Source organism: Sprattus sprattus (assembly GCF_963457725.1).
Source record: "Sprattus sprattus genome assembly, chromosome: 19".
Classification (NCBI taxonomy): domain Eukaryota; kingdom Metazoa; phylum Chordata; class Actinopteri; order Clupeiformes; family Clupeidae; genus Sprattus; species Sprattus sprattus.
The window spans coordinates 440,512-466,339 of NC_137917.1; the positions used below are offsets into that span (position 1 = coordinate 440,512).

At 41.7% G+C, this 25,828-nt stretch overlaps 1 protein-coding gene across 1 annotated transcript; it reads left to right on the forward strand.

Annotated features, from left to right (window-relative positions):
* Nucleotides 1–10,165: 10,165 nt before the first annotated feature.
* On the forward strand, nucleotides 10,166–13,210 carry cmtm8b (CKLF-like MARVEL transmembrane domain containing 8b; the record flags this gene model as incomplete). The annotated part of the gene is made up of 4 exons (XM_080858674.1): nucleotides 10,166–10,300; nucleotides 11,892–12,065; nucleotides 12,708–12,827; nucleotides 13,133–13,210. 4 exons carry the CDS (start codon nucleotides 10,166–10,168, stop codon nucleotides 13,208–13,210), a joined length of 507 nt encoding a protein of 168 aa, XP_080714800.1.
* Nucleotides 13,211–25,828: the final 12,618 nt, after the last annotated feature.

Genomic DNA, 25,828 nt, shown 5'->3' on the forward strand with positions numbered 1-25,828 from the left:
TGCTCTCAGCCGGAGCGTATGTGTATTTCTTACTGGCACTTCTAAAATGGCACCTTGTCTATTTCTCTTTGTTTTCACTGTGTGAAGATAATACTAGTGCAACAGTACACTGGTTGGTAGAAACCTGAAGCACTTGAAACTCCTATAGCCGTTGTAGCAATGTACAACTTTCCTCAAGGGGACTAATGCTTGTTCACCAGCAGGTAACATACACATAATTATTATAATAGCTATAATAATTCACATACGTCATTTAATTGTACTCTCCATTCACTTCTATGGTTGCTGAAACTCTAATAGTTAGCTTCATTACACCCCACTCAACCCCTGTCATTTGATCCACTGACCTTTTATTAGCATGTCATGGCAAGTGGTATTTCAACGGGGAGCTTGAAGAAAATGGGGTTTGAACAGACATCTTTAGGTAATATGTTCACTGTCTGACATGATTTAAAGTAATATTCCTCCAAACATCAAAAAAACTGCAGACATTTTTGGGTGAAGAACTAGAGATACTAGTCAGAGTCCTGAGCGATGGACGTGATGTGGCCAGTTTTCTGGGTCACACACTGACTGTTCTGTGTGCACCATAGACAGTGTGTGTTTGTTTAGAAACGGTGGATGTGTATGTTGGTGTAGGCCAATGTTGGGACTAGACTGAGCAACTCTGTGTCTCAGTGTGGGGACCAGAGAGTGTGTGTATTTCTGAGTGGCGTTGTGGGGACCTGAGCCGGCCCATCTGATGTGTGTTATCAGCGTCCGGCAGATCCAGCCACCCCGCTGGGCTGTGAGATGAGGAAGGACTGCCCATTAGCCTCATGAAACACTGAGACAGCCTATTATCAACTCTGATTCTAGCGTCACTGTAAATATGGTCACACACACACACACACACACACACACACACACACACACACACACACACACACACACACACACACACACACACACACACACACATACACACACACACACACACACACACACACACACACACGCACACACACACACATACACACACACACACACACACACACACACACACAAACTCAGACTGAGGGGGAAGGGAGGAGGCCGAGACAGAGAGCTTTGCCTCTAGACCCCATGGTACTGTGTAGTGTATCTGAATGTCATTACCTCCTTACTAATGCGTTCCCCCATACATGTTTGTGGCCTTGCCTTGGGGAGAAAGTGTTAAAGCGTCCATGAGCTGCAGTCAATGTGTGAGGTGGGGGTAGCGTGTGGAGTTTTCATATCTAAAGAGGCTATCGCAACCTCATCCTCTCCATCATGGATGGCAACTGATTCTTATTCTTTTCATGTGCTTCATTTTTCTTCTCGCTCTCACACACACACATATATGGCCCCCACACATTTACAGTCCGATAAACATGTTTGAAATATGTTCAGTATGTGGAGGAGAAAATACATTTGATGCGTTGCATTGATGCTAATGCTTTTTTAGAGGGCTCAACTATAAAAATAAGGTTGTGGTGAGGGATTAATTTAGATTGGTATGGGATTGAGATTTGTTTCTGGTGCAGAAAGTCCATAGAAGAATATACGTCCAAATCACAGCACTCAAAATATATGTGTGTCAGTCATGTAATAAGGCAGCAGAAGCACATGAATGGAATGACTGCCATGAGATTGTGTGCAGTCTAAATACGGATGGAAAAGGTCAGTGGTATTGCAGTTAACAACAACTAAATAAAAACAGTGATGACAGTGATGACTTCAAAAAACTTAATGTGCTATTAAAATACAGGACTAATAATTAAACCTGTACCTTTTATTTTATTGTATTTTTGTAGTACCCATATACAATTTATATATGATTATTGAATTTATTTGACCTTTACAGTGACCGTTATACCTGAATAGTAATGTGCAGTGGTTATCACAGCAGTTAGACCAGTGTTAGATGGGAATGACTAAACTAAACTTTTCCTTAAGCTGACATAAGCCTTCAGCTGATGGCCTTAATGACAGTACTGAAAAACATCTCTGCATAGAACACATGATATTTAAAATGTTGAATACATATGTTAAAGCTTTGGTCATAATACCTGAGGTTTCCTTAAATATTTAGTGTTTATGTGATGCACTATTCTATATGGATTCGCTCTAGGAGAGTTCAAAAACTGACAATAAAATAAATAAAGTAAATAAAAACAACTCAGAGATAGTATGTTTGTATGCAGGAATAACAACAGCAATAACAACAACAACAACAATGAGGACAACATTAGCAACATTATTATTGTTGTTATTAATTTTGTTATTATTATTTAATTGTTTTGTCCTCTCTCAGATATAAAACTAAAACCTCTCAGCCAAAACCCAAGCTTTTTTTTTTTACAAAAATCTAACCAAAGCCTTTTTAAAAAACATGTATCTATCTGTCTATCTGAGGTTCCTTTTAAAACATAACATCAAGGTTGGATTTTTTTTAAATTTATTTATCAGTCATATCAAAACTGCATGGAGTGCCTGTGTAAAAAAAAAAATAGAAAAGGAACTCCCTAAAATAAAGATACCAATTATGTCCATATCTTTAAGTCAGAGATATAATACCCTATATTTCCATGTTATAAACCATAGTTGTCAAATACATGATGAAACATTAGTAGGTTTTGGTTGAAATTATGTTCTGGATGATTCTGGGTACTGATCAATTTTTCAGCCGGCCTCTCAGGAAAGCCATGCACATTGATTTGACGGCACCAAACCACAATACATTGTGGGGTTATGATTATTTAGATTCAAATCTTGTTCAACAAAGCCTTAATGAATGAGAATGCCATAGAGGCAGCTCCCATAGGCCTGCTCAAGGAACCTTGTTTGGGTGCAAATGGATAAACATGATATTTCAGTTCATTTATTTATTCATCTGTTTATTTCCTCTTTAAATTCTGGGTGCAGCTCGTGGAGCTGCCGGCATTCAGGGGGAAGCAGCTCAGCTCGTTCACATGCAGCCAGAGAGCTCTTCGTCTTGGCAGCGTATCGACTGAACCGACAGGAAAAGAGAGAAAGGGAGAGAAAGGGAGGGAGAGAGCTGCTGAAAGATTCATGCCTCTGCCAGCTCAGTGCATTGGCTGCTCAGCAGGGAACCGCCTTTGATACTTCACACTGTTGAAAAAAAATGCAAATGATTTTCACTGCATACCACGGAGAGAATATTTCCCCTTTGCAAGTGATAAAAATCATACGCCCTGCAATAGAAAATGGAGCCACCATTCTTCGGTTCTTGGGTTCACAGATTCACAGAAGTCCACCATTTTGACGGAAAACTTGTGCCACCACCATTTTCATTTCTCATATTAACAACAGACATTATATTTTTATGTTGAACAACAAATATCTTCTTAACAAAATTACTTTAAAACTACTTTACTCACCAAACCATAGAAATACCAACAAAACATTTTGAAGCTTATACACAAATTGTATTTTTCGAAGCTTATACACAAATAGTATTTTTGAAGCTTTTACACAAATAGTATTTTTTCTGCCTTAATGCATGCTGGTAAGTTGTGTGCTGTGTGTGGAGGTGGTGGAGATGATGCAGTGATAAGTAATAAATGAGTGTTGCGGTCGGTGGAGGCTTGTTTTGGGGCGCTGGAGGGGAAATATAGGCTTTGACAGGTAGCACAGCAGGGGGCCACCGCTGCAGGACTGGGGATCTATTTTCTCAGAGCTCCGGCTCGATCGCAGGAATGCTGATTAGATAAGCTCTGACATATCGCCTGTGTCAGGTTGTACCCGGCAACGTTGTACACACATTCACACACACACACACACACACACACACACACACACACACACACACACACACACACACACACACACACACACACACATACACACACGTATTCACACACACACACACACACACACACACACACACAATCACGCACACACACACACACACACACACACACACGCTCACCACACCCAAGCACACATACTCTAAAAGAAAGGCAAAAACTGACAATGACGCCATGGACAAAGGTAGGCAAAAATGTTGTGTTTTAACAAAAGGTTTGAACTTCTCCTCTGAATTTGTAGGTATCCATTATCTTGGAACAGGAGTCATGTCAGAAGATCTGCATGTGGTGTGTGTGTGAGTATGTGTATGTGTGTGTGTGTGTGTGTGTGTGCGTGTGTGTGTGTGTGGTGGAGGGCTTGCAGAGTGGAATAGAGGTAGGATGGGCAATGATGTGAGGTGGGGGGGGGGGGGGGGGGCAAGCATGTGCCAGTAATAATGCCTTCCCTATTGTGCGAGCCGAACACCGGCCAATTACGAGGCGACATCTGGGGGAGCTACGGGCTGACGGGGATGCGCCGGCGCACAGACGGGGAAGCGGGGAGCAAAGTGAAGGTGCCGGAGACAGGCTGCACTGTGCCACAGCAGCAGGAGGCGTTTAAGCAACACATCTAAGCTTTAAATACACAGCAGGGGCCAGAACGTCAGAACACCAGCTCAGGCTCACACACCACCCCTCACTAAACACGCAAGCACACAGACACTCGTGCATACACACTGTACCCACACATACTGTAGCTGACGCACATACGTGTACACATAATGCAACATACATTCAGATATGAATGCATGTACATTGTGTGGAGCACAAGGTGAAAAAAGTACAAAATGAAATAAAACTAAATAAACAGGAGGTTACATGGTCATATTTAATATATGTGTGGACTATGCATTGCACTGTTCTATATTCAACTGAGATGACATATTCCCCTAGGACTCGAGCATAGTTTTATGTTTTGTTTTAATGAACTCCATGCTAGCACATATGAATATGATTGTACAGTGGCAAGCAGCCATTTCCCTTCAAGCATTGTCGTGTTAATGGAGAAACTTTGTGAAATATATGCTATCTGGAAGAAATGCATATGCATATGTATGTATGAATTGAATTCATATATGTATGTATGGCTCATTAGGCTGAAAGTATTTACATGCATCAGGAATGGACTAAACGTGTACCTCATAACTTTTCCAGAAGCTTGGAAGGATTATTGCCTGGCGTGTGGCACATCTTTGCTAACACCAACATTTGAGAATGTGTGAAATGCACTTGTTCAATGTGAGTAATTCTGTCTCTGTTGAGCACTCCTCTTGTAGAAACATTTTACTGTTTTCCTGTTTCTTGTTGAAACATTTCCTTTCAATTAAATCATCTTACTCTTTACCATACTCTGCTTGAGAAAAGCAGACAAATTTAAAGCTATACCAACAATGTGTCACAGTAACTATGTGTCACAAAGAGACAGAGAGAGAGAGAGAGAGAGCTCCACACCCAGCACCACACACACTGATAATGTGTGGTCACTGCCTAAGCAATGCATAAACTTGGCAGGTAATGTGTGTTCAAAGAAAATTCCATTGTATGTATTCACTCCTGCTGGGCGGATGACAGAAACCAAGACTGTCCATGAGTCATCTCCTGTAACACTGATATACTCCGTTCAGCTGCCCTTGGAAACATCTCAACTCAGTCAGCTAAGTTGGGTGCACCAGAAGGAAAAGGGGCATTAAACTGGGGAGTGTCTGAAGAAACTGTGAAACAGTCATAGCACACGTAAGCCTGAATCAAGAGACATTGCTGTTACTGTACTCAAGACGAATGAGCTTTTGTGTTACTGTACTCTAGACAAATGAGCTTCTGTGATACTCTCTGTACATCTGCGTGACCCTTAGGTAAGCAGATTACTTGTACTGAATTCAGATTTTGCCGTAGTTAGACTCATTCTTCTTCCCAGTTCAGATGGATTACGACAATCTACCCACCCCCCACTAACCTAAATGAAATGTCTGCATATTCAGCAGTTTGACGAGGAGGTGAATGGCAAGGGTGCCTGCAGACCAGCAGCTCAGTGTGGGATACATACAGCATTAATGACTCCGCCTGATGTTTCCTGTCTTGTCAACACTCACAGCCTTCCTGTGCTTACAACTCGCAGCAACACCAGCAACCTGAGGAATAGCAGGCCTTTCATCTCTGTCTGGTCCTGTCTTCCAGTGGCCATCCCTCAATGCCTGTACCTCCATTCTTCCCAACCCCACCAAAACCGATCTCCCCCTGTCCCCTTTTTCATTTTTATAGATTGGGTGTGGGATGCTGTTGGGATTCACTTGTATTTATTACTGTCTGGCTGTCAGAGCAGTACTCCATACTAGTTCATTCAGTCCCTGCTCTTGTCCTGAGACTGTTGTGGTGCCATTTCTCCATGTGGCTTAACTTTTCAAAGTGAAAGAATAACAGACAGTTCAGCAGGGTTCAAATATTCAAGTCTTTGCTGCAGAAAGGCAGGAGAAGTAAATCATGTGGCAACTCAAACAGCTATGGCTTGTAGGTGTTCATGTTTTAGAGCAAAATATGAAGTGAGCTTGAACTGTGTCTGTGGCAATGGTGTTTAACGCCTAATGACAAATAATAATAATAATAATAATAAAAATAATAATAAACTTTATTTATAAAGCACCTTTCATGCAAAAGAATGCAGCTCAAAGTGCTTAATACAAATAGTCAAAGGTTTGGATGGAGCTGTGTACTGGTATGAGGGAGGCCCATTCACATGACACAGAGCAAGCATATGACATGTTGAGCAGGTACTTTATATGAGCAGGATTATTTGTATTCTTCCCAAGGTTTCAGACTGCTCCGTGCTGCAGCACTGGCTGAAGACTCTGGTAATCTGTTTATACTAGTTCATTGGTGAACTCATCACCTGGAAAACTTTTTTCAACAATTAAAGAAAACGTTAAACTCTAGTTTACACATTAGTTCAAAAGTGTTTATGTAGGTTAACAATCAGAAGGCTATTATGACAGTGGCTTACAGGTGTAAACCAAAACATAAGATAACAGAACCTGATAGCTGATAGCTACACAACATTGGTTTGTCAGCCTGCTAGGAGAAATTGACACTCACTTCAAATTGTATGTCAGAAAATCATTGCTGTAAAGTGTCAAGTGGATGATGAATGAATGTCAATAAAATCCTGTAATACTTGGTTTCTCTAAAAGAGGCCCTGAGTTGTGGTATTACACAGACGTGCAAAACACTATTATGTATAAAATACTACTTTACACTATTATTGATTCAATCACTGGTCTTTTAAGAATCATATTCCCATGCACATTTTTAAAGTTAAAATGCAAAATGCAAAAGCCAAAAAACAAATGTCAATTCCAAACCCTCTGAGGCTTCCTGATGATAAGAGAACGAAAGTGAGAGCACATCAGCAAAATAATGACGCCATCGAACTTTGAAAGCTAGCTTCTTTGCTCTTGCTAGATCCCAATGCTGGTGATGAAGAGGCATGCTATGGAGCGTGAATGCATCATGAGATCCTTAAAGAGCCTCTGTGTCTGGATCCAGCATCGCTGTGTTCACTGAAGAAAAGGGGTTTAAGGCAGGTAGGTCATGGGAGCCTGCTGCTAATTATGGAGAAGACATTAGATGGGTTTATGCTAGGGTTATGGATTGACTTCAGAAAATAAATGGAATTGAAATAAAGCCTGCTGGGTCTTGAAGGTGCGGCTCATTTAATCGCCTGCATTGAGATTAATTGACTGGCTTCAGTGTTCTCTTAAAGATAATCTCCCCACCACTGCCCCCAAGGAGCATCTGCTAATATCAGCTCTGATATCTCCATTTGAAGAAGGAAGTATTCAGAAGGAGAACTAATAATCACATAAAAAGATGCAGTTGCTCCAACATAGCAGTGGCTGCTCTCCTCACAACAGATGCTTCTCAGTCATTCCATCTTCATATTTGTTTCTTCTTCTTTTTTGTTTTTTTTAATCTTTTAACAGAAATGCACCAGCACAACTGACACATGTGCCCAGTAGCACATAAACAGTTTCCATTTGCACCCTATACAGTCATCCTTTGCCACTCAGTCACACTGACCATCATTTAATAGCATCTCTGCCATTGATCGTGACCTTGTGCTGTGCTCTGTGAGGTGTGCCGGTGATACACTCAAACAGTGATGCCATTTACTGGGCATCACTCTCTCTTTTGGTGGCAGCATAGCCGCAACCCCATCATAATATCTCATCACTGCTCCCAGCATGGTTCCATCCGCTGTGACTTAATTAGGCTCAGCAATTTCATCCGTTCATCACGAGCGCAACTTCTACAAATGGGAGCATGTCAGCTGCGGTGGTTAATAAGCTGTGTGGAGCTGAGCTGATGGCACTTCCAGAGGGGGGAGGATGGCAGGCTTCATTGCCCCTCAGCTGGGCCAGATTAGGCAGCCCTGGATGTGGCTGTGACTCAGCCTCTGTCGTGGAGATTTCTTTCTTACGTTAACTAAACTTCAGTTGGTCTCAGTTAAACATACACACACACACGCGCACACACACACACACACACACACACACACACACACACACACACACACACACACACACACACACACACACACACACACACACACACACACACACACACACACACACACACACACACATAGAGAGAAAGAGAGAGAGAAATAGAGAGAGAGAGAGCAGTGTGAATTAATTCATAATTGTGAATGACTTAATTTCTAATCTATGAACCAAGCCATTATTCCTGTAGTTTGGATGAAAAACACATTTTACACAACATGCTCGATAAATCACACAATACAAAATGCCAACTAGTGTAAGGGTTAAGGTGAAAACAGACCTCTGGATACACCCCCATGTTGGCTGACTGAAGGAGGCACAGAGGCAACAGGGTGCCCCCTACTGTTCCTTCCTCGTCCCTCTCTGCATGGTAGTGGAACACCTCGGAGAGATTTGTCTGAAATATGACATATTTGCAGGATCCCCTGCAAATTCATGCACCGCACAAATATGGGATTTTTTTTTTTACCACTGACTGTGCCTTTCTGATACCTTTAAATAATCACTTAGGCAGTGTAAATATCCAGAGTCTGGGATGCAGCATATAGGTCTGCTTTGAGGCTAAATAATACAACAGATGTATTACATTTGCCTGATACTACAATTCAAAATGTCTTTTTGCTCTGACCTGCTTTGAGGTTGTTTGCAATCCAGTTCCAGTGTATGTTGACTATGGTGATGGTATGATTTAAATAAATAGCTAGATATGGCAGAGAGATATTCTGCCACTTTAAGCCAAACAATATGGCCAGATTAAGTACTTCCTTCCTTTGGTACGTTGGCTATATTTCCCTCTGTATATTGCCTACACAACTTTATTTCTGACCTTGCTTTGACTGATGACTGCCGTACCAAAGATGTTTCAGCAGCCACTCAGGAATAACCAACTTTTTGAACCAACATTTGAATTCAAGTATTTGGTAGGCTACAGGCTATCTGCCAAGGTTCAACTTGACTGAAAGAGACACCTGCAGCCTCGGACGCATCGGGATGAGGACGGCACAAACTCATCTCATCAACCTGGGGAGCATTGTCAAATGTAGGCTACTGCTATGAAAGATGCTCAATTTGAGCACGAAATGTAATCAGGAAAAAACACTTAATTCTTGATGTCTAGAAGCGGAGCTTATATAAAACTGCTTCTTGACTGGAGAGGCCGAAAGAAATGACGAATTAATGAATTGGTATTTTCTGCCATCTTGTGGTACAAATTTAATTTAAACTAAACTAGGCATATTCAAGCAAGACCATAAATACAATTCGAGACACAACGTTCACACGTTATGTGAACAGCCATAAGGTATTGTGTTAAACATTAACATTTTGTTGCTAAAAGGCAATCTACACTACGACTACTACTATAACTAATACTAAAAATTCGTTCAAAGCGGATTTAATGATAATATAACGTATGTCAGTCATTGTTCTTTCTGAACTGCCTGCGCGTCATGTGTCAACTCGAGCTTTTATTGGCCATAATGGGGACCCCCCCCCCCCCCAGACACACACACACACACACACACCCCACCACTACCACCCCCTCCCTAAATCTTTGAGTTGAATTACATGGAACGGCTTCAGCATATTAAAATGAAGAAGATTTTCGAAGAGTCGAAATAAACACAAATTGTATTTTTAGTATTGTGACTGTGACATATTGTTCTGCATGATGTTACGTCAGTAGGCCCACTTCCTAAAGAAAAGGGAAACTTTATTGGAGGTTTTCACAGCCAGTCCCTGCCCATGGAGGAGAATTTGGAGTCACGCACGACGGCCACGGCAGACAGCGGTTCAGACACGGGCAGCAGTTCGTCGACCCTGGCTTATGACAAGCATTTCGTCTGCTCCGCACCCGGGCTGCTCACTTTAATAGAAGTAGTAAGTGTTACTGTGTGGGCGTTAAAGAGACTGATTGAATGGAGTTGCAAGATGGAAATTCTTGAAAGGTGTAAACGTCTTTTATCAACTCAGAAGATTTGATACAATGCGATACAATGCGATCATTTAACGTACAAATCGAGTGTTGTTTTAACAAACAATAGTAAGTTTTGTTTCTCACCTTTTAGACACCATAGGCTGCTTCAATGGCGTTTCTCTGTGTGTTGCCACATTTATATAGGCTGCGTATTATTTACGGTCTGACCTTTAAGGCCATTGGTTTTGACAGTCTAGGAAATAGGAAACAGTTCAAGAGCTCTGAAGGACCAAATATAATAGTGTTTTCAGTTGCTGTATGTCCAGTGTACCAGGCTACATAAGACAGACTTGGATAGTATTTTGACTCTTTCGAGTACATTTGTTATAGGCCTTTACAAGACTGCACTCAAGAAAAAATAAATGCAGTTACATTTCTATTACATTTCTATTGTTGGTGGGAAGGTAAAACATTTCACCTTGTAGAAAAATACCACGTTTTATTGTGGAGTTTTATTTTAGTTTTTTGGGCTAGTAGCTAGTTTACTATTGTAGCAGAGCGTAGCAATGATGAAAAAAAAAAAAAAAGATATGATCAAACTAACATTTGAGCCAATATTGTGCAAATTATATTTAAAATTATGTTTATATTTGAACATATTAAATATACTTAATATTATAGTTATACCATGACTACACATCTGTTATCTGGTATAAAGCCCTGGTGAAGAATTTCATTGAATGAACAAAGAAAAATATTTATGGTAAACCAACTGGTATTACATTTTTTTTCTGAATGAGGAAGCCACTCACATAAACACGGGGACTGGCCAACTCTTCTTATTGTCTCCTTTCCTTCCAGCCTTTATTCAGAGTCATATCCAAGCATTTCCTCTGAATAACCTCTGGCCTGTCCTATCAGCTCCTTCCAAAGGTCCATTTCCTGTCATAACTGTACATCTAGAGCAACACTCTTTGTTTGTCCTCACAGGAAGACGGACTGGGAGTCCACCAGAGGGGAATTTGTCAGAAATGATTCTAGGTTCAGAACAACAACACCCTGCAAAGAAAGAGGAACTTGGATGTCTTCCCTCCCCTTCATCCGATACATCCTGCCCTTTGAAAACGTCTCCCGTCCCAGACTGACCTCTCAATGTCTTTCAGAAGAAACCTTTAGCTCAATTACATTGCTTTGCCCTGATCTTTGTGCAGCTGTCTCTAGTTTATGTGCATCGGCCTCTATAAAATAGGAACAAAAACTAAACCTAAAACCTTTTAATGATGTATGCACGAGATTACACTGTCAAAACCAAAGGCCCTAAAGGTCAGACCGTAAATAATCTGCAGCCTATATAAATGTGGCTGCACACAGAGAAACACATTGGTAGCAATTAAAACAACAATCAAATGTAACTTAAATTATCTAATTGTATTAAACAGTCTGTTGTGTTTGTGGGTATGTTTGCGTGTGTATGTGGTTGTGTTTGTTGTGTATGTGTGTGTGTTTACATTTATATATTTGTGCGAGTGAATCTGTTATTTCCTGTTGTTTCAGGTCTTTGGTTTTCTTGTTTGGATGTTTATGGGCGGGACAGAGTATGTGCAGGTGGCTGCCATGTCCTGGGTGATGTGTGGATCAGTGGTGTGTTGGGTGCTGACCGTCTGCCAGCTCCTCGTCTGCCTGATCAGTGTGCACACCCGCTTCCCTCAGCTACCATGGAACACACTGGTATGTGTCAGTGGCCAAGACATGCCTCTTCAGGGTCCATAATTACCCATACAATGTCCTCAAATGAGTGTTGCATTTTAGCATGGATTTTTGCAAATAGCACAGTTATTGTATTGGCTGACATCTTTATTGTAGCTTGGCAACACTGCTTTGTAAAAATGAGAGGCCTTGGAAATCCATCTTGAGGAATGAATTCAGTCAGCTAGTCATCCTCATCAGAGTCATGGGAAGGTGCTCAGGCATAATCATGTGAATGAGAACAGCCCATGCTGGTAAAGCAGGCATGCTGTGAGGAAAAGCTAGTTTTTTTTATAGGGCACAAACTGGTACATTGCACATTTCTTGCAAGCACCATACTGCAGTAGATAAAATAACAATGTTAATGGGGTGTGCTTTTCTTCTGTGTAGTATGTTCCATTAGCACACAAACTACATTAGCACACACATAACATCAGCACACACAGCTTATTGAGGATGGAGAAAAAAGCTAATTGAAAAACAAAATCACAATTTCATGTTTGCTGTTTCCATTACTTAATGAATTATGTGAACTCAGTAAAGTCCGTATTGGTTCATACCCAATTTGGTACTAAATAGTTCTGGACAAACTCATTAAGTGCATCCTGCTATCTCTCTATACAGGTTCTGTGTTTTAATAGCATAGCAGCAGCACTGTATACAATTGCAGCTTTGGTGGATGCTGCATCTATCACCCAAGCCATAAGAGGGCGCCACAGCTACAACAGTTGGATGGCCTCCATGGTAAACGCACAGAATAAGCTTAACCTTTATACTTCGTAGATACAGATGTCACAGGAGGAAAAATATTTAGTTTTTCTCATGCATTTAGATTTACGCAGTATTGCCTTTAAATTCTGTGAGGGATTATCATAGGATTTTACAAAATCATTGCTACTTCTTTTACTAAAAACTGAGAACCTTGTTGACACAATTTAACATAATGAAATAAAGATTAATTTATTGATGGGAATGTTTTTGCTAAAATTGCCAGAAACATATTTACGTGGAAAGGTCACATTTTGCATTGTCATTTTTGTTTGTTTCAGATTTGTGCCTTCCTTGTGGCTATATGCTATGCATCCAATGCATATCTAAGTTTCAGATCCTGGAAGAATCAGAGATGACAGACAAAACTAATGAAATGGAAGTAACATACAGTATCACATAGAAAGGGTTTCACCTGGTAAGCCTTCTCTAGAACTTCTTTTCAATGCAGTATTTTTGTATATTGTGTGAAATCAGCCCATACTTGTAAGAATGTGTACAAATATCACTTACTATATGTTTAGAAATATGTCCAGTTCCACCGTGTAGCAGTTATGTCCCTAGTCGGGACTTCTGGACAGTTTGGCTCTTATTACCAGACTAAATTCAGGTCATGTGGATGACATAATGGACGACACACATTTTCAAAATAATTTGTATGATTCCCTTGACTTGTAAATGAAACATTATGAACATGAACCATATTACATTAACTGGAAATGTTGTTATAGAGATAATATTATTAATTAATTAAAAGACTAAATATATTTAGACTGTGTAAATTACTTCTCCCTATGAATTATATTTTTTCTACGGTGGAGACATGGTATCTCTATTATCAGAAGTATTTATTTGTATGATTGATGATTCAGCCTCTTGTGAACTGTGGTGTGTTATGATTTCTAATATAAATGATGCTATCAATACATTTGCATTAATAATTAAATGTGCAAAATTATTAGCCACCCAGAATGAAAGGTAAAAAAGCCCTTTCAGTGACGCTAGAAATGGCAATGTTGTTGAATAAATTGTTCACTCAGCCTTTTTCATCTTTAAATCTAACAAATTACAATTTGTTGTGGTTGGTAGGGATACAATGTATCTTATTTCAAACTGTGAAAAAAGAATATTAAAAAAGAATAGCAAAATCTCAAAATCCTACGATACGATGAAAAGAATGTAATAGCTGTTAAAGAGTTTACAGCCTTTGGGTTGTGTGAAGTTTCTTGATATCATTAGAACCCAGGTTATCTTAGCCATAGTAGCCCTATGCAAAGTTAGTTTTACAATCCAACATGCTCTGCCATCTTCTGGAAGCTCTTCCACACAAAAGAGCGCACTGACAGTGTGTAAGTGTATTTGTCTGCCTGCACAGTAATTACAGTCAAACATTTCTGTGGGGACCTCAGACTTGCTGAACCATTACAACATTGTAATTTTCTTAATCATAAATCTTCATGTGACCGAAACAGAGACAGGCCTCATTAAAAAATTCAGAGCACAAACATACAAAATATACAGTATGTACTGTAAACTAACATATACTAACACACACATATGCAGTGAGCAAACATGGACAGTGAACCTTTTAGAACACCCACCTACCAATTCTGGGTGACCAACATGCCCTAGATTCCAAAATAATAACACACTAGTAATATTCCAACCCATCTGATCCCCCATCTGACCGTGCGTCAGGAGCACACCCTCTACCATCACAGAGCTCACAACTAGAGGACCCCATAACACCGTATATCTCTCCACACCCTCTACCATCACAGAGCACACAACTAAAGGGCAGGCCAGACTAAGCCGATTTTCATACTTTTGCGGAAAATAACTTGACAAACTGGCCTCCCGGCCAGATAAATCTGCCATTTGGAGCGTTACTTTCCGTCAAGGTTAGAATCCCCTCTCCAGAGTGGGAAGGTTGCAATCTACCCTGCTATCAGGGCCTGTCTGGCCGCAAATCGGGTTTGAATCCGCGAATCTGATGACGTAATTATCCCACGTGAACGCTGGAAGCTGTCAAGTAGTCACGTACATCTTCCCAATCGCAATAAAAACAAAAAAATGTAAGTCTTCTGTTCTGTTTATGGCTGGCAAACAACGATCTAAGAAGGGCACGTTTTATTCACTGAGTTACCAAAGCAGTCTTCTTTATGGGGACTAATACACTGCACTGAATTACACAACTAATATTACCAGATACATATAATAGTGGACATTACACTAGGCAACATGGATCTCATTCATATCTCATCCAGTCGAAATCTTAGCAGGATTGAACACATCTTTATTACAGCGTATCAACATAAGAACAGAACATAGCTAAATCTCCGCTTAGCGTGCTAATCACTACTAATAGCACTAGAAGGTAGCCCAAAATGTGGTATTTAATACACACGATCTATCACAGTAGCAACTTCATGAAAACCCTTACTTTCATTAGGTATGCACATAATGCATCACATACAGGTCGAACAATGATGATTTAAGCATAGGAAATGTATAAGGCACAGTATGGTCAACTACTTGGCGACAAACTGAACTGTCACCAACTAGTTGTAACTTGTCGTCTTCTTCTACGAGTCTTCTCCATTTCCGGTAGCACCCTTCACAGCGCCACCAACAGGCCTTGCATATGTACTACAGCATATTCACCAGTTTCAATGGGTGTGTGTGGCCGTAGAACAGCGCAGCACAGCTTTGTCTGGCAGCGATTGACTAAACCCGAATACGTTCCTGAAAGTATGAAAATCGGCTTAGTCTGGCCTTACTCTAAATGACACCATCCACAGTATCTCTCCACAGAGCTCACAACTAGATGACCTCATAACACCATCTCTCTTCACACCCTCTACCATCACAGAGCACACACCTAAATAACACCATCTATCTCTCCACAAAATCTCCCTGTTATCTCAAACTAGAAGAACATCCTTCTGTGTGATGATATGGCCATATGTCATCCACTATTTCTGACTCAGCACATCTATTTACATCTATTTACTGATGTCATGAAATACTCTAAAGAACTTTACTAGTACTTTCACAAATGTCCTTATATTTGACTAAAAACAAAGAGCGTTGTCTAGAGTAGCATATAGTCTTGTATGTAGGTCCTAGTTGAAATTAAGTATTATAAAACTATAACAAGCTGTCTGAGTTTTTAAAGTGTAGACTTGAACTATACCCTATGATGTAAAAATTCAGTTTCATATTATGGACAGCAGCAGTGGCGGTGCATCAATACAGGGCGCTGGGGCGCCGCCCACCCTACAATTTTGAGATGAAAAAAAAAAAAAACGTCAAAAACCACTTAAATGTGACCAAATAGAATATATTGCCATTCGTTATCACTGAGAGAGAAGCCACGCCTCCCTGTGGGCGCCGGCCAAGTGGAAGTCTATGGGAGCCAAAAAAAGGGGCAGGAACATTTGAGCAAGGACAGCTTCTTATTGGCGGATGACAGTTCGAGCCATGGGCGCACTTCACTTGCGCCCCCAGCCAATGAAAGGGTTTCTTATATATCATGCTGACAGGACTGTCCAATCAGAGACCTTTTGTTATTCCCTCACATCAGATTTAAATATCACATATCTACGGAAGAATCATAGCCAGCAGAGCAGAAACTTTTAATCTGAGAGTATGGCGACTGAAAACTCAGTTGTATCTATTCGTGGAACACCTTTCAATCGACGATCAGATGTCGATAAGAAGAAACTAAAACACAGGGAACGTCCGGATTTAAAAAATTAACAGACAATCACTGATCGCGGGAGGACCTTTACTTCTCCAGCCTGAATGCTAACCGGAGCTGATAGCGGGCTGTTCAGTGAGTAATGCATTTTCAAGTTACAGTTTTTTGATAGTTGTTATTGGATAGTGTTGAGCACTGTGTGTGTTCTTGAAATAAAGCTTTGTTTTTTTGAATATTGTACGAAAGACTCCGTTAGTAATGGTGTGACGTGTGTAGCTCCCTCAGTTAAGATTAACAGTTATATCGATACATTTCAGTCCTAGCCAATTCAGTGGCAGTAATAGTTAAGTTGTTAAACATACTGAGTGCCTAGTTTTCCAATCATCATTGTTTCAATTCGTATGTGAGGCATTGTGTGCGTACCTGATAAAAGTAAGTGTGTTTCATGAAGTTAGTAGTGGGATTACATTGCTATTAGCAGCGATTTGCGATTAGCATAATAAATGGCATAATAGTAGCCATTAGCATGTTCTCTTATAGGTGATCTTATATTGACTTATGTAATAAGGATGAGTTCATACAGCTCATACTGTAAATATAATACGAATGAGACCTATGTTGCTTAGTGTAATGTCCACTATTATATGTGTCTTAATAATATTGGTTATGTGTAATTGTTATAGTGTAACAATCATTCATATTGATGTAATCCAGTGCAGTGCGGATTGGTCCCTATTCCCATTGCAGACCACACCCATATGTACCATCTCATGCAGTGCCATGTAGTGAAAGCAGAAATATGCAGTCTTTTAACCTCAGTAACAAATGGTTTACTCAAAACCTGTTTTCTTCTCATTGTGGAGTGCTATTTAAACCGCGCCGCCAAACTGCGCCCCCCCTCAAAAAAATGTCACCAGCCGCCACTGGACAGCAGTATATACTTTTGGTTCCTCTGTAGTGGAGTTGTTATTGAGGATGTTATTGAATTTGTATTGAGGATGTTATGATCGAGAGTAAGCTGTCGGGTTATGGCAGGCTGGTCTCATCATTGAGGAAGATTTCGTTGGGGTGCAAATCATCGCTGTTAAAGCATGTGGTCTCCTTTCGGAGACAGGTGTATATGGTGCTGGATAATGGGGAGGAAGATTTGAACTTAACGATGAAGTTAACTGTGGATGGGTTTGATTACACCGTTTATGCTACGACTGATGCAATGCTTAAGTGCTTCCACTGTGGTTGTGTAGGCCACATTGTCCGCGACTGCCCATTGAAAAAGAGCGCTGATCAAACACCGAAACAAGCCCCCGCGACTGCCCCCTCACCCACCGAAGGCAGCGCCTCTGCGCAAGGAGCCGCGGAAGACACTCCTGTCGTTAATACAGGTGGTGCGGATGATGTTTTGATTAATGTGGATCTAGTGGTTGAGGAGCCTGGAGCCGGAGCTTCTCCAACTGTTTCAAATGTTAATACAGTTAACGAGTTGATTATGAAGGAGTTGACTGCGTTGAGTGAGTGTAAGACAGACGGTGGAGTTTTAGAAAGACGCACAGAACTGGTAGAGGTCAGCGCCGAAGCGGGCTCGCTGATTCCAGAGCCTGTTCAAGATGTGGAAATGAGTGGTGTTTTCAAGCAACCCTTCAAAAGAAAAGGGATGGATGACAGTGCAAGCAGATTGTCAAAAGCTCAGAAAGGGGATGAACTGGCTGAGCACGAAAGTGACAATGAATCTGTCGGCTCTAGTGCGTCTGAATGTTCGCTAGGTGAGGGTGGGGTGTTACCGTTGCAGTATAAGGTGGAGGATATAAGTCGGTTTTTGAGCGATACAAAGGGGGAGCGCAATGTGGAGATTGAACACTTTTTTCCTGATCGGCAGCAACTCATTAACGACGTTGTTTGCTTTTTGAGAGATAACGTGTTCTCTGGCCCGGAGGCTGCGCGTTTGCGTAAAGTCCTGACCAAACTGAGAAAAAAAGTTAAGGAGCAGTCTATGTCTTCCTCGTAACCATAATCATGAATACCCTCACAATTGCAACTTGGAATGGAATGGCGAGATTTTTTTTTGTCACAAATCCTCCGTGAGTGGGGGTGTGGCGATTTTGTTTGCCAGAGATTCGCTCCCACTCTCCGTTGATGTGAAGGAGATAGTGGATGGGAGGCTGTTGTTGATCAAAGCGGTGTTTGAAAGTCAAACCATGTTTTTTTTAAATGTTTATGCTCCAACAAATGGGGCTGACAGAGTTATGTTTTTTAGTCAAATTGATGAGGTGTTAAATGATATGGCGGCAGAATGTTCTCTGTTCATGGGAGGTGACTTTAACTGCACAGTGGATGACAAAGTGGACAGGAATCACCTCGAGCCTCATGCTCCCTCTCAGAACGCTGTCATTAAGTTGATTAATGCTCATGACCTGTGTGACACATGGAGATCCCTGCATGAAGGTGTCAGGCAGTACACTTGGTCTCAAAGCAGAGGGAATTATATTTCTTTTGCAAGGTTAGATAGGATTTACACCCAGAAGAGCCACTGTAACACCTTAAGAGGTTGCCGTATTCTGCCAACTGGTTTCTCTGATCACTGTGCGGTGGCTTGTGTGGTGAGTGTTAAAGCCTTTAGGCCTGGAAGTGCTTATTGGTGTTTTAACACGTCGCTTTTGCAGGATCAGCACTTTAGGGATACCTTTGTTTTCTTTTGGGAGACTTTCAGGAAGCAAAAGGGCTCTTTTGCCTCCTTACGGGAGTGGTGGGACTATGGCTTGATGGGGATTGATGGCGTTTTGATTGGGTTCTACCAGGCGCTCTGGCCTTGTGTTGGGGAGGACCTCCTTGAAGTGCTCCGTGAGAGCTTGAGGGAAGGGTGTCTTCCCTTTAGTTGTCGCAGGGCTGTGATAACACTTTTGCCTAAGAAGGGAACCTTGCAGGAAATTGGCAACTGGCGCCCTGTCTCCCTGGTGTGCTCGGACTTGAAGATCTTATCCAAAGCTCTGGCTATGAGGTTAAAAGAGGTAATTGGTTGAGTAGTGCACACAGATCAGTCTTATTGTATACCAGACCGATCCATTTTTGACAACATAGCTGTAGTCAGAGACCTAATGACTGTGTCAAGTAATGCAGGCATTAATATGGGGCTGATCTCTCTTGATCAACAAAAAGCATTTGACCGTGTTGAACATGATTATTTGTGGGCAACTTTTGAGGCTTTTGGGTTCAGCGTCACTTTCACAGCAATGGTCAAGGCCATCTATTGCAACATTGAGAGCCTGCTGAAAATAAATGGAGGCCTGAGTGCCCCATTCAAGGTCAAAAGAGGGGTAAGGCAGGGGTGTCCATTGTCGGGTATGCTTTACTCTATTGCAATTGAGCGTTTTTTTTTGTCTGCTTATGCTGATGATGTAACTGTTTTTGTGAATGACAGAGAGGACTTGAATGTGCTACACAGTATTGTTGGGGAATTTAATGTGCTCTCTTCTGCCAAAGTAAACTGGGGGAAGTCTGAAGCTATTTGGGTTGGGGAGTGGGGGAAAAGGTGCCTTGGTTTGTCGGGTGGGTTGGTGTGGAAAAAGGAAGGGTTTAAATATCTTGGTGTTTATTTGGGTGATGTTTTGTTTGTTCAAAAGAACTGGGAGGGGGTGTTGGAAAAGGTAAAGTGTCGGTTGGGGAAATGGAAGTGGTTGCTCCCTCAACTATCCTACAGGGGGCGCACACTTGTAATCAACAACCTGGTGGCATCATCCTTGTGGCACAAGTTTGCTTGTTTGGACCCCCCTGCTGGTCTACTTGAGAGTATCCAGAAAGAAGTGGTGAACTTCTTCTGGACAAGCTACACTGGGTCCCTCAAGCTGTCCTTTTCCTATCAAAGGATGATGGGGGACAAGGACTCGTGAATCTTGCCTGCAGGAGGTACACTTTTCGGCTGCAGTTCATTCAGCGACTGCTCACTGCTCCAGGGACTCTGGCCTGGAAACCAATGGCTCTTGGCATTCTGCACGGAGTCAGCAACCTGGGCCTGGACACTGCTCTTTTCCAGATGGACACAAAACAACTGGCGCTTGATGGACTGAGTCCTTTCTACAGGAGCCTTTTTAAGGTTTGGGGGCTTTTTAAGCAGGAGTGGGCAGTAGGACTATCATCTGTGCACTGGCTACTGGAGGAGCCTATTGTTATGGGGACACGTTTCGACATATGTTTTGATTTTCCTGGTTTTAAAACTCTGCTCTGCAAAAAAAACCTCTGCTCTGCAAAAAAAGAGTCCTGCAACTGAGACATGTTGTGCGCATAGCAGGTTGTGATTTACAGAATGTGCAGGTGGCAGCCTCTTTTTTAGGTATACAGTCTCAGAAGGTTGTGAAGTTTTTTTTGGACAAACTAAGTGGTGTGTTAAGTTCTCAGGAGAAAAGTCTCCTGCAGGATGATACTGAAGGGTCTGAATGTGATGTTTTTCATTTTATGCAACTGTTTCCTGATGTACTTGAATGTGGTCATACTAGCCCTCTGCTAGCACTTGGGGAAGGTGATGAGATGCTTTTGGACATAGTCACGGGGAAGGTTATGTATAAGAACCTGGTGAAAGTGGCTAATAGGGCTAACCTGAAGGGTAGAATGGACAATGTGTGGAGGGACAAGTTGGGGATTACTGATGAAATCAAGCCGGTGTGGAGAGTTCTTTATAAGTCTCCACTGACAAAAAGGACGGGGGACCTTCAGTGGAGGATCTTGCATGGGGCCATTGCGGTGAATGCCATAGTGTCTGTGATGAACTCGGCATTACCGGATACCTGCCCTTTCTGTACGGAAAGAGAGACAATTTATCAATGTTTCCTGGAGTGCAACAGGCTTCGCTCCCTGTTTAGTTTGCTATGCCGTTTGCTCTTTTCTCTTGGAGTGGTGTTTACTAAACAAGGTTTTATTCTTGTTTTTTTTTACAACCAGAGGCACAGAACAAAGTGTGAACTTATCAATTTTATCATTGGCCAGGCCAAGCTTGCGATTTATTTGAGCCGGAAAAATAAGATTCAGCAGAACGGGGGGGGATGAGGTGACTGTTGTGTTTAGGAACTTGGTTAAGTCCAGAATTACTGTTGATTTTTAAATTTTACAAGCTGACGAGGGCAGTTGAGTCCTTTATGGATAGATGGTGCGTGGAGGGGGGTCTTTGTTCAGTAACGAATGAGGTTCTTTCTTTTGCTCCTTGCTTGAATGTCTGATGTATTTTCTTAGGTGGTTTGATTAGTGTTGTTTCTCAACTGGTTATCTCTGTGGTTATCCCCTTTTTTCTCTTTTCTTTAGGTTTTTTTCGGCGCATTGTTTTTATGTATTGGGTTGTATTTATGTTTCTCTAATAAATGTTGTTGTAAAAATTAAAAAATTCTCTCTCTCTCTCTCTCTCTCTCTCTGAGTGGAGCGCGTTGAGTGTGAGTGCGACAGGTTTGCCGTCTGTGGCGTTCTAACTCTTCTAACTTTGTTTGCGTGTTTGTATTGTGTCTATTTGTGTATTTATATGCTTTAGATTTGACCATTAGGTGGTCTACTTTTTTTGTGTCTTTGGCTGTTTTTCCCGGAGGTGCTTACCGGCTTACCGGTGCGTGGTACCTCGGGGAACAATGGATTTTGAATATTTAACCCGCCGACATGGCGTTAAAATTGAGTCATTAAAGTTAAGCATTGAGGATGTAAGTCTAGCTATGGGGAAGATAGTAGGCTACGAAAATGTAGTTTCTGCTTTGAATATGAACCAAGCAATTGTTTTATTTTTGAGCTCAATCGATAAGGCCCACGAGGTCATTAATAATGGCATTACTATTGAGGGCGAATTTACGCCCGTTCTTCCTCTCAGTAGTCCTGCGAGGAAAATCACTTTGTCTAATGTCCCTCCCTTTATTAAAGACGAGGTTATTGTACGCGAGTTATTTCGCTTTGGAAAAGTAGTTTCCCCTATTAGGAGAATTTACCTGGGTTGCAAGTCATCCCTGGTTAAGCACATGGTGTCTTTTAGAAGACAGGTTTACATGGTCCTGAAAAATGGACAGGCAGACCTCGAACTTAGTTTCAATTTTAAAGTAGAGGGTTTTGATTATGTAGTGTTTGCTACGTCAACTTCGATGATGAAGTGTTACAGGTGTGGGGGAATAGGGCACCTGGCGAGAGCCTGTCCGGAAAAAAAGGGGAACCCCTGCTTACTCTCCCGCATCGGATCCACCTACACCTGATTCCCTTTTGACCGACGTCCCTTTGGCTAGCCCTGTCGTGTCGGACCGCCCAGCGCCTCCGGCTGGTGAGCCGGCAGCGGGTGGGTCTGTTGCGGCGGAGCCTGTCGTTACGGAACCTGTGGTGTATGACCGGCCTTTGAAGGAGGCTGCTGTGACAGGTGGTGAGGTGGCTGAGCTCTTTTCCCTTGACTCAGTCACAGACCTTTCTGGTCCTCGTGAGGAAAAGACTTGTATAGCAATGTCGGATGTGGTAGCAGCGATGGAAACGGAGAGACGTTTCAAAGAACCAGCTTTGAAGAGGAAATTGGTGGATCAGGCAGAGGTTAACAGTCATGAAAATCACGATGAGTCTGTGGGGTCTGACGGGTCTGAGTGTTCAGTGGGTAATTTGAACGCATCTGGAGAAAGTTCTCCCTTGTACTATAAAGCGACGGAGATCCGGTGCTTTTTGCGTAACACCAAAGGTGAAAAAAACATTGTTTTTTTTTCCCCAAAGCGGTCTCGGTTGATCAATGACATTGCCTGTTATATAAAAGAGGGTGCCTTTGATGAGGAGGAGGTTGCACGCCTCCGCATGTATTTAACTGCAAAAGGTGTGGTCAAATGAAATGTTGTTGAATTCAGAATTAGTATTGATTTTCCTTTCTGTTGTGCTTGTTTCTTTACTGTGGTGTGTGTATAGGTGGTGGTGAAAGGATCTGTCTGGTAACTTGTAACTGTTGTACAATAAAAAGTCTCTCTCTCTCTCTCCCAGATACGCCCAGATATGTCCTTTAGGCCAGGGCATAGTGTTCAGATAGGTCCTTTAGGCCAAGGCATAGTGTTCAGATGTTGAAGTTCAGTCGAGGTGTACAGCATCTCCCTGCTTTGTCCGCCTGTTGCTGTTTTGTATAACCACAGGACAAAACTCATGATAATATGACTGCATCTTTTCACCCACTGCCAGAGAGTCTGTTTAATAAGAAACGTATTCAGAATACTCCATGACACAAGCCTAACGACACCGTTTCATAAGTATGCTCCCCATTATTCAATCATAATAATGACCACATACCAGGCATGTGCACAGATAGACCCCTAGTGGTGCTCAAGCACCAACCCTTGTGCCCTGGTTGAGAAAAAGTGCCCTTTTTTTTCATTCATCAATATTTTTAGAATACAAATTAAGTCTCTCTGGGCCTCATTTATAAAACGTTGCGTAGAAACCATCCTACATTTTGTCTAAGACATTTCCTGAAATGAGCGTAAGTTAGATCCACAGTAAACAGACGTACACACAAAAAACACGTGTACGCCAATCCTTCGGTTATAAATCACAAATGGTAGTGAAATTGTGCGCAACTGAATCTCCGCCCTCAAAACGCCCCTATTTAATCTAATCAGCATATTATTAATGCACAAACAGAGCGCATCCTCAATGCACAAACTCTCTGTGACAGTGGCAAGCAAGAAAGAAACATGTAAACAGAAGAATTAAAGTGAGGCTGACATCGACGTTCTGCTGATGGAAGAGCAGATGCGGGCCAAAACATCGTTAGAAAGCCTGTCTGGTGGCGTAATGGCAAAAGCAAAGTATGTGACATGTAGAAGCAGTGGCGCAAAAAGTGGGTATGCGCTGTATGCGGCGCATAGGAGCGCCGGACCATGGGAGCGCCAAAGCGATGGTTAAAAAAATTATAATAATAATAATTTTTTAGGTATTTTCTATATGTAGCTGCTGTTGTGCGTTTCTAAATCATTTCTGCATTTCCGTAATTTTATATAACATTTTAGAGGACTAAACAGGCTAGAGTAGGCGCCTTATCTCTTAAGATTCCATAATAGAATTTTGACATAGAAGAGGTCGCATGAGCGCGTGACCGCTGAACACACAAGCAGCGAGAACTAGGCTACTGCTGCATTCGAGAAAGCTGGGATGTCGCATTCATCCCACTTGGTGTGTACTAGGTGCGACCTCAAAGCGTTCGAGGCGAACGAAGTTGAACGTAAACAACAAACATGGCCGACCGTGCCAAGCTCTTATTCGCGTTGTCTTTATATAGAAATTTTGACGTGAAACAATGCTGTCTTCTTGCATATGCGAACCAAGCAGAGGAGGGGAAAAGACGGATGAGGTATTGAGACACTGTAGACTGTCTCTTTTATTTATAATCTTGCTAAAATATAGCCATCAAAAGCCATCTAAAATATCCATGAAGTTAACTGTTAAGTTAACAGATCTACACCCTGTCTACTACTAGGCTGATTGTCTGACATTACACAAATTGTTAATTTAATGTCGATTTAATGTAACATCAGTGCTTAAATAAACATCTAAATGCCAATAAATGTCCAATAAATGTCCATGGCACACATCTCCACGGGCGCCGCCATTGTTATGTGACGTCAGGTTGCTCCGACTCGTGAAGTCGGGGTAGATCATTTTGCCCCCACCTCACGACTAGAATCTTCCACTTCAAGTGGCGTTCGAGTGCACTTTTCCTAGTTGGAGGTCTGAAATCTCCGATCTCCCAGCTTTCTCGAATGCAGCATACGAGTAGTGAGTTGGTTGGATGACGGTTGGATGAAAGATGGAGAAAGCAAAAAAGCTGTCGGGAGATCAAAACAAAAAAAGAAAGAGGGAAAAGGAAAAGACATGCCAGGGGATGCGACAGCAATTACACAAGTGGATGGTGAAAGGCAACAGGTAGGTTTTTAGGTGACTTTACGTTTGTGCTTGGAGGCTTACAAATAATGTTAACAGACTAGCTAGCAGGCTAGCTAGCGTTTGCTAACATAGAAATGTAGCAGCCAAATGTTTTTTTTTGGCTAGCTTAAGCCTCATCAATTAGGCTGATGGTAGCTACATTTAGATTTTGGTTAAACCCTACTGTACCAATCCCATGTATGACACATCTCAATTTTATTAAGGCAAAATAACAACTGGTAAATATAAGGTGGCAGACAGGCAGCATGGTAGCATTCACAGTAACTAACAAGAACTCTGGAAACGTAACTCTGGTTACCATGGTTACCATTAGCTGTTCATGTTAGCTGTGCTGTCAAACATACAGGCTATCTGTTGGCATGGA